Source organism: Triturus cristatus, chromosome 4_1, assembly GCF_964204655.1.
Source record: "Triturus cristatus chromosome 4_1, aTriCri1.1, whole genome shotgun sequence".
Taxonomy (NCBI): domain Eukaryota; kingdom Metazoa; phylum Chordata; class Amphibia; order Caudata; family Salamandridae; genus Triturus; species Triturus cristatus.
The window spans coordinates 91,735,219-91,747,884 of record NC_140585.1 but is presented as its reverse complement, the minus strand read 5'-3'; the positions used below and the strand labels follow the sequence as shown (position 1 = coordinate 91,747,884).

Here is a 12,666-nt window from a genome sequence, read left to right as displayed (position 1 = left end):
AATGCTGTTTAATGTCCATGTTGCTTCGTTGGCTTGGATTGTCAAAACATCAGGATTTGAAGTAATTTCCTATGCTGACAATACTCAGCTGATCATTTCTTTGGGACAGGACATTGGCAGTACAGTGTCGTTTTCAAGCCTGCATGAGGAACATTACAGCCTGGATGTCCAAGAAATGTCTTCAGTTGAACAGCAAGGAGATGGAGGTCCTGTTGTTTGGCAAAGCCCAACATGTCAGGTCATCAGCTGTTTAGACTACAGTAACACTTTGCTTATGGTTGCTAATGACACCATTTTGATCACATTACAGATGGTGCAAAATACAGCTGCCCGGACAGTCTGTAATCTTCCGCTAGGTTTTCGAGTCTTCCCCTACCCTCCGTTCCCTTCACTGGGTTCCAGTCAGGAAGCACATTGTCTTTAAGATCTGTGGTCTTACCTATAAAGCCTTGTTTGGCAGGTCTCCTTTGTATCTTAAAGACAAACTACACTACTACTGTCCCTCTCGCACATTAAGATCCAGTGATAAGGTGCAGCTGTCTATTCCCCGTGTTCAAGCCTCAAGATTTGGGGCAGAGCCTTTTCCTACACTGCTCCAATGATGTGTAATCATCTTCCAGACTACATTTGCGGCTGTTCAGATTTCAATCAATTTAAAAAGTTCTTAAAAACCTGGCTGTTTTAAACTCCTAGGTGCATTTCATCTGGCGGCCGACCGCCAAGATACACCTTCGGTGAGATTTGCTGTGCTTTACTAAATAGATATAACATATACGTGAGGTTTTCGGTTTTAGTGCTATGTCTATGATGTATTTGTTTCACCACCTGAAACTGCATTGCCTGTTTAGATTAACATGTAAAAGTTGGATGTATGACGTTACAACGCATGCTTTTACACCGCATGCCGTTACAACGCATTTTTTACACCGCAAGATCTGTTACAACGCCAGCCTTTACAACGCATGCTTTTACAACGACGTACACTAGATGGAGTGCTGACATTAGAAATGTATAATTTACTATTCTAACTCCAGTCCACGTTGCAGTAGGGAAGGTGTTTGGATAGTAAAACTACACTATTTCTAATGTTAGCACGCCATCTAGTGCATTTCGTTGTAATAGCATGCGTTGTAATGGCATGCGTTGTAACAGATTTTGCGTTGTAATAGTTTCGTTGTAATGGTAGTGCGGTGTAAAAGTTGCGTTGTAAAGGTTGTTCACCGTAAAAGTTCAGTGTTTGTGATTTCTATTTGTATGTGCGTTAAACTTTGTATGTCTGCACTTTGCATGTTGCTGCCTGTGCCTATCTGCTAGATGTTACCATGAGGTGAGTCACAGGTTATCAACTACACCCAGATGTGCCTTTCAACAACAGGAGACATACTTCCAAACTTGCACTAGTTTATTGACCTTTCCTCAATCTTTTAATTGAAATGTGTGTGGTTATTCATGTTTATACATCTTTATAGGGACTTGTATGCACCTACAAGACTAAGCCACAAGCAATTTGGGTTGGGCCAGAACCAATGTCTTATGAAAACATTGAGAGGACGCTATGCTTGCCGGTAGCATCCTGTAAGGCATTTTGATTTAGATCGTATCTGGAAAACCATGGCTTTTATTGCCACATATTCACAGGCTATGTTCTTGAGACTGCATCTTGATCCTCCAAGGTGGAATTAGGTCCCAGTTATCCACAGTACCCTGAAAACAATGATTGTGTGTGATATAAGAAATGACCACATGGTTCCAGAAGTTGCACCTCCGGTGAGAATAGTTACATTTCCCAAATAGCTCAGACTTGGTAGAAAGCAGCGTAATTTCCTCCTCTAGGGCAGAGGAGCGTCGCCCCATCCACTGCAAGAGAAGCAGCTGTAGAAAACGAGCATTTATTAAAATGGCCAATGGTCACTGACCATTTGAAGTGCACTGCGTTTCTGCACACTCAGAGGTGGCTGCCTAAATATAAAGAGCGCATGTCAGATGAGCCGGACATCTTGTGATCGCCAGCTGGACATGCAGACTTCAGCAAGCACTTCTAGCTACTGTGTTTACAGTCGGGTGGACTGCAGCCACAAGCTCCTAGTCAGAAAAGGAGCACTGTTTTAGACTGCTAAGACCAATCATGATGCTATTCTCAGCATGAGAGAAACTCCATGATTGGTTATGTTTTTTGTCTCTTCGCTTCAGTGTCAGGCTCATCAGAGGCTCCGTGGTTTGGGGACAGTGGATGGTGGTTCCGGTGTCCCACTCTTCCCTGCAGACTAACATCGGGTAAGTACTTTTGTTTTATTTATTTTAACAAAGTATGTTTTCCAACTATTAATGCAGTTGTCTCATGTCAAATAGGCGCTGTTTTGCTGTCCACCTGCTCCATGACTTGTTTCCACATTGGCATTTATTGAATAACTCTTGTCTGTCAGCAAGTGTTGCACATTCTGGGCAATCACTTAATCTTCCCATGCTTGAGGTTTGCAAGGGGTTCTGGGTAAAACAAACTGGAGAGAGCCACACAATTCCCCCATCCTGGATTTCCTCAAAAAAAGATTTCAATAAAGTACAGGTTTGCTAGGTTTCCCTAAGTGTCGGCTGAGCTAGGGCCTAGAATCCACAACTAGGCAAATTTTTTAAAAAAGGGTCAGTTTTCAGTGGAAAAATGTAATGTGCCCATGTTGCCTTGTGGGAGCTGTCCTGCCACGGGTAGTGGCCCACCCACACAAGTGTAGTACCATTTTATCAAGAGACTTAGAGGAACAAAGATTAATAGAACAAGTGTAATTACCAATTGTATTTCTCTGCATTTGTGCCTTCCAAATGTAAGCCAGTGGTCAAGAAAGAAGACATTTTGATAAATACCTTCTAATTCACATGCTAGAATGGGTACCCACAAATTCAGAGATGTGCAAATAACTACTACTTCTAAGCTCCATATCTTGTGCCCATTTCGAGAATACATAGGTTTCATTATCTAACTCTGATAGAAATGTGAGAAAACCACCATTAATTTTGATAAATGCCTATATTCCTGCCAAATGCCACTTATGATGCCCTCCTAAGTGAGGTTGTCTCAAAAATTAAAAAGCCTATGATAAAGACTCTCCCCCACAAATAATATTGGTAGGGGACTTGAATTCTAAGATTTTTAATCTTACATTAGAAAGGTTTCAGACTAAAGATAAAAGAGGAAGCCATGTGGATCCCACAAGCTCTTTTCCCCCAAAAAAATAATAATAACTAATAAGAGAGGGAAAATGTTAGCTGTTGAATTGAAAAAGGTTGATGGTGTTATTGTAAATGGGAAGACTACTTTCTGATTCTCTAGCAGCCTATACATGTAAAACTTCTAGGGAGAGAGTCAATCTTAGACTGCATGGTCATGGGAAGTGTTTCTTTCTTCCTGCTCGGAGAATTAAAGGTCTCTAATTCTGTTTTTAGTGATCACATGTTATTAACTCTCCTTGTAAATTTTAACGTCTCTCACTGACTCCTAGGTATTATATTGTGAGTCCACTAGCTTTGATAAGAAAACAGGGAGATGCCATTGGGATAGTAGGGTTATTCTAGGTCTCAATGGCATCTTAGAGGCTGCTCTAGAAAAGCTGTCCACTTGGGCAGGAAAAGAAATAGAAAGTTTCAATACACTCATGCAACAATTATCAGAAAATGCAAGCTATGTAAACCAAAGTAAAAGTTTTAAAGAGGTCCCTCAATCCCTTCTTCTGTTAAACCATGAAATAAATACTCTAGTCAGGAAACAGTATTTGAATTATACCTCGGAAAGATACTATAGAATATTATTATTAAAAAGGAGGAGTAACCAATTAAAGGTCAGGCTAAGGTAAGAGAAGGAAGACAGTATCTGGATAAAACTTAGGAAAGCAGTCTCAAAAGGCCAGATTAGGACCTTTTGGTCTCTTGTTGCGGAGGTTTGCGGAGTCAGAGCTCGATCTCTCCCTGTTGCTATTGAAGAATACAAGTGGGATAGTTTTATTCAGGAACTCTACACAGCAAATGAGGGGGCAACTAAGTGCCTCATGCTAAAGGAACACTATGCCTCGTATGGACCGCCTCCTGATAAAGAAATAGAAATGGTGATCAGGGGAATGCATAATTCGATGGCAATGGACCCTGATGAAATACCAATTACTGTCATAAAACAAAATGGTACATTGTGGAGCAAAATCCTTTGGAAGGTTTTTAAGCACTATTATGAAAGAAAAATGGTTCCCCCCTTCTGGAAAAGAAGTATCAAAGTTCCACTATTTAAGAAAGGAGACCGTAACCTTCCGCCAAACTATTGTCAGATTGCGCTTCTTGACGTGGTGGGTAAAGTCTTCACTGAATGCCTCCTGCCCCAAATTAGTGATTGGGCAGAGGCCAATAAAAATCATACCTATGGAGCAAACTGGGTTTAGGGTGAAAGATGGAATGATTGATAATTTGACTGCCCTCCAGGTAATGAATAAAAATGATAAAATTAGAGGGGAACAGTATATACAGATTTAATTGACTTCTCCACAGCCTTGACTAAGTAGATCGTCCTTTGCTGTAGAGTAAGCTTTTAAACTTGGGCTTGCCGGGCACCCTTTTAGAGCTCGTTTGTACCCTCAATACCGATAACTAGTGTAGAATCTTAGTAGCAGGGGATAGAGGTTCTTCGCAAGCCATCCCGTCCGCAAATTGACTAAAACAAGGATGCTTACTTGCCCACCTGCTCTTCTTATTTATTTCAACTCTTCCCAATTATCTGGCCCAAAGTGATGGCATCGCCCCGGCAACTGTGGGAAAATCGATTGTGTGTCTACTCTATGCGGACGACATATTAATCTTTGATTTAACCCCCAAGGGTTTAAATAGTCATCTGCAGGAGCTCCAAAACTTCTATGAGGCTTACCACCGAAAGATCAATGTATCTAAAAGTAGAATTATGTGTATGCATGGGAAACAAAAGTTGAAATATGGAAACTTTGTATGGTCTCTAGGCGGCCTAAAATTGGAACTCGTAAAGTCACATACCTTTTTAGGAAAAATAGTGTGTGGCAACCTAAGCGACAAAGCCCATATGGATAACAATATTTCCAAAGCCGCCACTCAGGGGAAAAGCTTGGGCTCCCTTTACAGGCCTACTGGGAGAAAACACTTTACACCGTTATTGGAGGTCTTCTGGGCAAATATGCCTGCCTCCCTGGTGTATGGTACAAAGCTGATCGATATAGGGAAATGGGGCTTTTAAACGCAACAGAAAGCCAAATTTTAAGAAGCTTAGTCTCAGTTAAATCTGGATGTTCTGCAGCTGGACTCAGGCTGGAGTTTAGAATGAGAGATACCTGGGCACAGGGCCTTTGGGGTGGTACGTTGGGCTATGGGTTTGGCGAAGAGCGATTAGGGTACACTTAGGTTCTCGCTCCGAAAATAATTTAGAAGGTTTAATAGAACAGTCATTAATTTTTAGAAATGTTATGATTGCAATTGATTTGCTGCAGACCAGTCCTTGATTTTTACATTATCACCGTACCAACTAAAAGCTGTCCTGAAACAGGCCACTTGGTCTAAGAGTTTCTCTAGGGATAGAGAAGCTTCCACTTTAAAGAAGGGTAAAATCTGGCTATTGACTCCTGCTGGATAAAGTACAGGCTTATATTTCATGGAACTTGCCACTTGGAGTGCGCCATTTTTGGTTACTATTGAAACAGGGTATGCTCCGTTTAAATCCTTTACTGGCAAAATGGTGTGATTTATCACTGATCTGTAATCTGTGCAATAAATGTCTCGAAAACGTTAATCGTGTATTATTTATCTGTACAGCCTTGCTATTATGCCGACAGAAATGAACAAAACAAATCTGTTTACAGTTATCTATCTTCTCTACCTCAGCAGTTGAAGAGTCTCTCTAAGACCCCTCCAACAAAATATTCTATCATAAAAAAAAATATGTTTTAAATTTATATTTAGGACCATCAGATATGTAGGATGTAGCTGCTGATACTTGTTTTATGTAGATGATTTTATCCTCTATTTTCTGATGGTATTTCACGGAATATAAACTATCTTATTTTATTTAGATCCTAAACCCTTGCACTTTCGCACAAATGACACTTTAATATTTTGTACTGTATGTTATGCTGCTGTGTTGTTAACTGAAAGCCCTTTGATCGTTGGTTTCAGTTTACGAGTCTCTGATCTTTTGTTGGGGAGGAATATTTGTGTCTATTTTATCGTAAAATAAAATCCTTTTTATATGTTGGTGGATTTGTAATTTATGTGGACTTCTTCGCAGTTCCGTAAACATAAATAAATAAACTTGAACTTAAACATGATTACAGTGTGATGATACTATCAAAAGATAACTATGCGTAAAGCAGTGTCCTTTAGAAAGAATATGACTGTATCGCCGGCTGTCAGGGGAAAAGGCTGGATTGACATCCTGGCTTCCACCCTAGACCAAATTATGAACTCCTCAGTCAACAGCTTTGCATCTGTTTAACTCATTGCCCTTAACTGGCTACTTTGTGAACTCCTAAGTAAATCAGGCCAGAGTTCACCCAGCAATGAAATAGAGATTTATTTTCAAAATTTTGAGAGGTCCTTTGATTTTTTTTTAAATGTTGTCTATGTGCATTTTATATGGTATGCCTATCTATGACTTTCAGAGGAAGGGTTCCCTCTGGTTCTCAGACTTGGTAGTAATTACATACGGTAATTGAACTGGGTCCATATTGGGCAGTTTAACCATGTCCTTAACTTTACTGGCAAAAACACGAATTGATTACTGAAAAATGAATCTAACAAGCACTGGCAATGCCAATAGGTCAGGCTTATGAATGCACTGTGAAGCCTGGCCTAAAAATCCATGTAGATTATTGGCTGTCCTCCTTCCATCTGTGCTGCTTCCAGAGAAAAACACTATAAAATATCTAATTGTCTAAGCCACTTTAGTAGCATTGCAATGGCAGATGTTGCCCCCTGGAAGATCAGACTTAAATAAAGTAAATACAATGATCACAGCTGTGTGGAGGGGCAGGAACTATGCTAGTGGAATCAAACAATGTCTGCCCAATCAAAACATGTACTTCTAACTCCCAGCATGTGTTCGAAGCCAAGGGCCCCTCCTGGCGATACTGACATAATCGTCTGCCGACAACTGCACTGTCAAGCCAGACCATACAAACATTTTATTATTTCCAGTTTATATTTCACGTGGCTCACTCTCTTAGGGAATTTGAGAGTAAGTAAGATATTTCCAGTCTGTTGTGTTTTTGTATTTTCTCGTGTTGCATATTACTCTTGTATAGTCGATACTTTGACGTGAGCCGCCTGTGGTTGTTTATAATTGGCCATGGTTGAGAGCTCTGGAGTTGAGTGTGAAGGCAGTGCGAGTTACTCACAGTGTCTATCAGTGGATCAAAAAAGACAATCAAAATACATGGTCATCCCATCCTTGGTCTGACTGCAGAGCACACATAGGCGATGGTTTCCTCATCTAGTTGTAATTGTGATTCTGTGCAAATGTGTGTGGAGGACATACACAGTTGTAAATATATTGACAAGAAGATGTAAAAAGAGGATGGAGAGTTTATAGTTGATTGTGTAGTAGGTGATGAAGTGTAGGAGATGCAAGTAAGTACATTAAGGAGAGGGGGAAAAGGGGTGCTGAAGAGGAAAGAGATGAGGTTTGAGATATGCAGATGGGCAAGATGTGGAGCGAAAAAGAGCATATATGTCTAACACGGAGTGAATATAACAGGGGTGATTGCAACATTCTGAAGGGCTCAGTATTGTTTAATTCATTGCCTGAGTTTCAGAATTTAAATATGTTCAATATTATGCACCACAAAATCATTGTTACTCATTTATCTAAAACAGGTAACAGCCATTGACTGACAGAGCCTATAGTCATGGCTGGTTTTAGCTGTATGTCAGTTGTTTTATATATCTGGATGCAACAACAGAAAACTCAGAAAGGCCCCAACATACACATCTGGTGGCACACTATGAAAATCAAGGACATTTAGTGTACGTGTATAATCCATGCTCCCAAATACATAGGTCATGCCCCATTTAGCGACGCCCACTATTTTATTCCACTTAAAGCTCTGAGCCTATCGGGCCTCGGCTCCTGTCTCTTCGAGTTAGGAGAAAAGAGTGTCTCGGCTCTGTGCCCTCTTGTGTCGGTTCTGGCTCGGTGCCCTCTTGTCTCGGCTCTGGCTCGGTGCCCTCTTGTGTCTGCTCTGGCTCGGTGCCCTCTTGCGTTCACCGCCTCCTCCTCTAGCTCAAAGGAAGAAGAAAACTCGTCAGCATCCTTGGTCAGGGTGACCCTGGACGTCAGGGAGGTGGTACTATCGGCAAGCAGGAGTAAGGGTATTCTCCATAAACTCCCTGTGCTGTGTTAAATGTGAGTGAGAGAGATTTAGGCCTCAGCTTATAGCTCTATCACACAGTAGGGGTCAGTAACATGTAGCAGCGGAGAAAGGTCACTCGGAGGTCACACTCACCACAGTCCTGCCAGCAGCAGGATCCAGAGGGCCCTTCCTGAAAGTGACAGCCTGCCCACGTCCATAGCGGTGTGTCCTGGTGTTGTGTGTGCTTCTTTCACCCCTGGGCGCAGGCTTCCTCGTGTGTTTTTTGGTCAATGGGCTGTGCGTTTATATACCTGAGCGTGTATGCTTGCGTCTGTGTATCATGTCTATCTCTCCATCTGTGCGTGTTCTCTAGCTTGTGTTTGTGTTCTTAGTCAGTCTGTGCTTGCGAGCTATTTTTCTTGTTAACTTCCTCGTGTTTTTCATTGACAGGTAATCCTTCAGCTATGTGACTCTTTCCTCATATTTTCTCTTTCACTTTTCTATGTTTTGTTACAATCAGCCTACCTGACTGATAATAATGCTTTTGTTGTGAGTTTTAGCTTGATAAGCAGCTGTGCAGTATAAGTTATTAAAATGGCCAATGGTCACTTACCATTTGAAGTGCACTGCGTTTCTGCACACTCAGAGGTGGCTGCCTAAATATAAAGAGCGCATGTCAGATGAGCCGGACATCTTGTGACCGCCAGCTGGACATGCAGACTTCAGCAAGCACTTCTAGCTACTGTGTTTACAGTCGGGTGGACTGCAGCCACAGGCTCCTAGTCAGAAAAGGAGCACTGTTTTAGACTGCTAAGACCAATCATGATGCTACTCTCAGCATGAGAGAAACTCCATGATTGGTTATGTTTTTTGTCTCTTCGCTTCAGTGTCAGGCTCATCAGAGGCTCCAGAAAAGGGGGGGCCAATCGGCCCCCACGCAGGCATGGCGGGGCCCGGCCCCTCCCATATCCCGTCCCCTTCGTGGTGGCTGTGCCCGCCCCCCCCCCCTTGCCCCGGAAGTAGTTGTGTGCTTCCGGGCCGGGGGGGGGGCGGGGCCGCGATCACGAAGGGGTTAAGAGCCTGGGGGGGCGCGGGAGGCGGCCTCTTTGTGCCCGCGCTCCCCAGGCTCGCTCCTCGCCCCACCGTGGGGCTCTTTAATTTTCCCTTTTGTTTGTTTCAGGTGTGTACCCGGATCCGGCCAGCTATGGAGGACTGCGGTGATCTCGTTTTCCTGAGGACGACGGAAGCGTAGTGGGGAGAGTTTGCCGATTCGCCCGTTCGAGTGCAGGAAGTTTTCCGGGCTCGTCTGGAGGCCGCTTGCGCACTGCGGGGACGTCCGCGTTGTTTCCATCAGGACACGAGGTATTTTGTGGGGCGGGCGGGGGGGGCTGCAGAGCCTCAGCGAACGTACAGGAAAAGCCGGGCGGCAAAGGTGAACGGTTTCGTTTTGTTTCTTTTACGAGCGTGGTTGTGTGTAGAACGAAGTTAAGCAGGGACAGCTAGGGCAGAGGGCGGATGGGTGACCAAGAAGGTTTTTTCAGGAAGGAACGTTTGTTTTTGAATTAACAAAGGGCTAGGGTGGTTACACGTTATTCCTGTTACAATCTAGCAGGTATATTGTCCGACGTGTGTATTGTTTAACAGGTGAATGATCTTCTTGTTAGACGACTGGTGCTAGAGAAGGGGCTCTGTTACAATTTTGAGCACCTATTTACAATAACTTGCAGAGGTACATGATCTGAGGTGTGTGCATAGCACACCAGTTTAGTGTCGTTTTTTGCCTTTTTTTTTTTTTCCATAAGGAAGTGACCCATTTACAATTCAATTGGGTATATGATCGGATGGTGTGTCTTACAGGGGTGGTTGGTCTGGCCTCAAGGCACACATGAAATTGTTTAATTTTGTTTTACGGGGGGTAGTGCTCAACTTACTTCAGGCTGCCACAGTGTGAAATTTAACGCATTTTCTGTTACAGGTCAACAGGACTAGGAGCTAGGTCTGTATTCCAGCTTGGGCGCCTTTTCAATTGGGTCAGGTACGGAGCACGGTGTGCTCATAAGTATGTCTGCAAGAAGGGGGCACGCGAATGCTAGCGTGGGTTGGATGTTTCAGAAAATGATGCGCAGAATGGCGGCAATGGAGAAACGCCTGGGGAAAGTTGACAAACTGGGTAGGACGGTAGCGGAATTGGGAGAGAAGGTAGGAGCGCAGGCCGGCCCATCGGGAAGACATAAGCGAGCGATAGTGCCGCCCAAACCAAGGGGCGAATTTGCGACACCGCCCAAGCGGGCGAGATCTAAGAAGGTGGGGGGTCGTCCACAGGGTCCAACTCCCATGGTACCGCCGGCGGCACCTGTCCCTCCACCTCAGGCACCTGTCCCGCCACCTCAGGCACCCTTGGGCATCCCGGCACCGGTGCCCCAGCTACCAGTTGCTGTGCCAGTAGCGCCGGCCATCCCGATGGCAGCACCTTTAGCACCATTGGCGCCACCGCCCACCCCGGTTCCCATGGGGGGCTCGGTACCGAGTGGGGTCCCTCCCCTCCTGCCCGCGTCTGGTCCAATGCCAGCAGATTTAGCAGCCCAGGTAGCAGTCATTCTCCCCTGGTTAGGTAAGGGCGCGTTGCCGGACATCACGAACCTCACGGCAGAACAACGAACATTAGTTGCGCAGATATTGTTGGCTAGTGGTCAGGGCAGCCCGCCACTCGCACCGGTTTCTCCCCAAACAGGTCCAGCGAACACCGGGGGCCCAGCCAAGACCGTGGAGGTGGCGTCATCCAACGACAATGGTAAGGAGGTTGCCCGGCCACTGTTGGGCGAGGGCGCGATGCCCTCCAGAGGGGAGTGCCTGGCGCAACATGTGTCACAAAGTGTGAAAGAGTTGATTTGGGCGGATAAATACGTTAATATCTTTTCATTGTTGATAGACAGCAGGGAATGGGAATATGCGAAATCACAGAAAGATATGATGTTGCCTAGTGAATGGAGATCAAAATTGTACAAATTTAGGGTTGAAGAAACCATCCTCAATTGGGTGAGGGCCTTTGCTGTGTACAGTGCAGTAATTGGGGAACGTTTTCCAGGAATGCAATCAGTCATGAGCTGCTATCAGAGTAGGATCACAATGTATCATGATAATCATGCGGGGGATGTCTGGAAAGAGTACGATATAGCCTTCAGAAAATCTAGGGAGTTCAACAAGTCTTTGGCATGGGACAAGGTAGATTCTATTTCTTGGCATTCTCAATTTGAGAAGGGGCAGGGGGCGGGCCCTAGCTCTGCCTGGAACAAAAGTTATTCTCCCAGGCCACAACAGCCATTTCAGCAGCCCTTTAGGCCAGCGCAGGGCGGGGAGACAAACCAAAAGGCTAGAAGCGGTGGAAGTGCAAAAGGGGTGTGTTGGGACTTCAACAAACGGACATGCAACAGGGCACCAGGCACTTGTAAGTTCAGGCACGCATGCAACATATGCGGCCATCCTTCCCACCCAGAAGCGACATGCAGGAACAAGGGCAGTGGGCCTGGGAATAGGGGAAGGAAGAAACCAGAGTAACAAGATCCATCCCATTATAGCACATTCGCCCATTCTTTTGTCGGCTATGATCCCTTGGCTTAACAGGTACCCCAACCACACGTCTGCTAGATTATTGCAAGAAGGGTTCACTCATGGTTTCCGAATTCCAGCTGGGGGTTATGTCGGGACACCGCAGTGCAGGAATCAGCTGTCAGTGCTCTCCAATCCCACGCTGGTGGCTAGCAAAATAGAAAAGGAGTTGCGCTTGGGTAGGGTAGCGGGTCCTTTTCATGTCATTCCTACTAAGAATTTTGTATGCTCCCCATTGGGCATAGTTCCAAAAAAGGAGAAGGGCGAGTATAGGCTTATCCACAACTTATCTGCACCTAGGGGCCTATCCTTGAATGATGCTATTGATGAATCAATCTGCAGCGTTAAATATGCATCTTTTGATCAGGCGGCGGACATGCTGAGGGACTTAGGCGCGGGTGCACTGATGGCCAAATCAGATATTGAGTCAGCCTTTAGACTACTCCCTGTTCACCCGGAGGATCAGCGCCTCTTAGGTTTCTCCTTTGAAGGGAAGTACTACATGGATAAGTGTATGCCCATGGGCTGTTCCATTTCATGTGCATATTTCGAACAGTTCAGCTCTTTCTTGGAATGGGCCCTAAGGCAATCTACAGGGCACCAGTATGTCATGCATTATCTGGATGACTTTCTTTTCCTGGGTCCGGCGGGGTCACGGGAGTGTGCGTCAGCATTGCAGGAATTTTGCGCGCTCATGCGCTCTTTCGGGGTACCCCTGGCG

At 44.7% G+C, this 12,666-nt stretch overlaps 1 protein-coding gene across 3 annotated transcripts in view; it reads right to left on the bottom strand.

Moving 5' to 3' along the window:
* Nucleotides 1-8,609, bottom strand: part of LOC146839631 (uncharacterized) — a 606,426-nt gene extending 597,817 nt beyond the window's left edge. For all 3 annotated transcript variants that reach the window (XM_085651721.1, XM_085651726.1, XM_085651724.1), the window contains exon 1: nt 8,493-8,609. In XM_085651721.1, the coding sequence (XP_085507847.1) occupies nt 8,493-8,557 (65 nt within the window). In that variant the 5' untranslated portion in view covers nt 8,558-8,609. The remainder of the gene's footprint in view (nt 1-8,492) is intronic.
* Nucleotides 8,610-12,666: the final 4,057 nt, after the last annotated feature.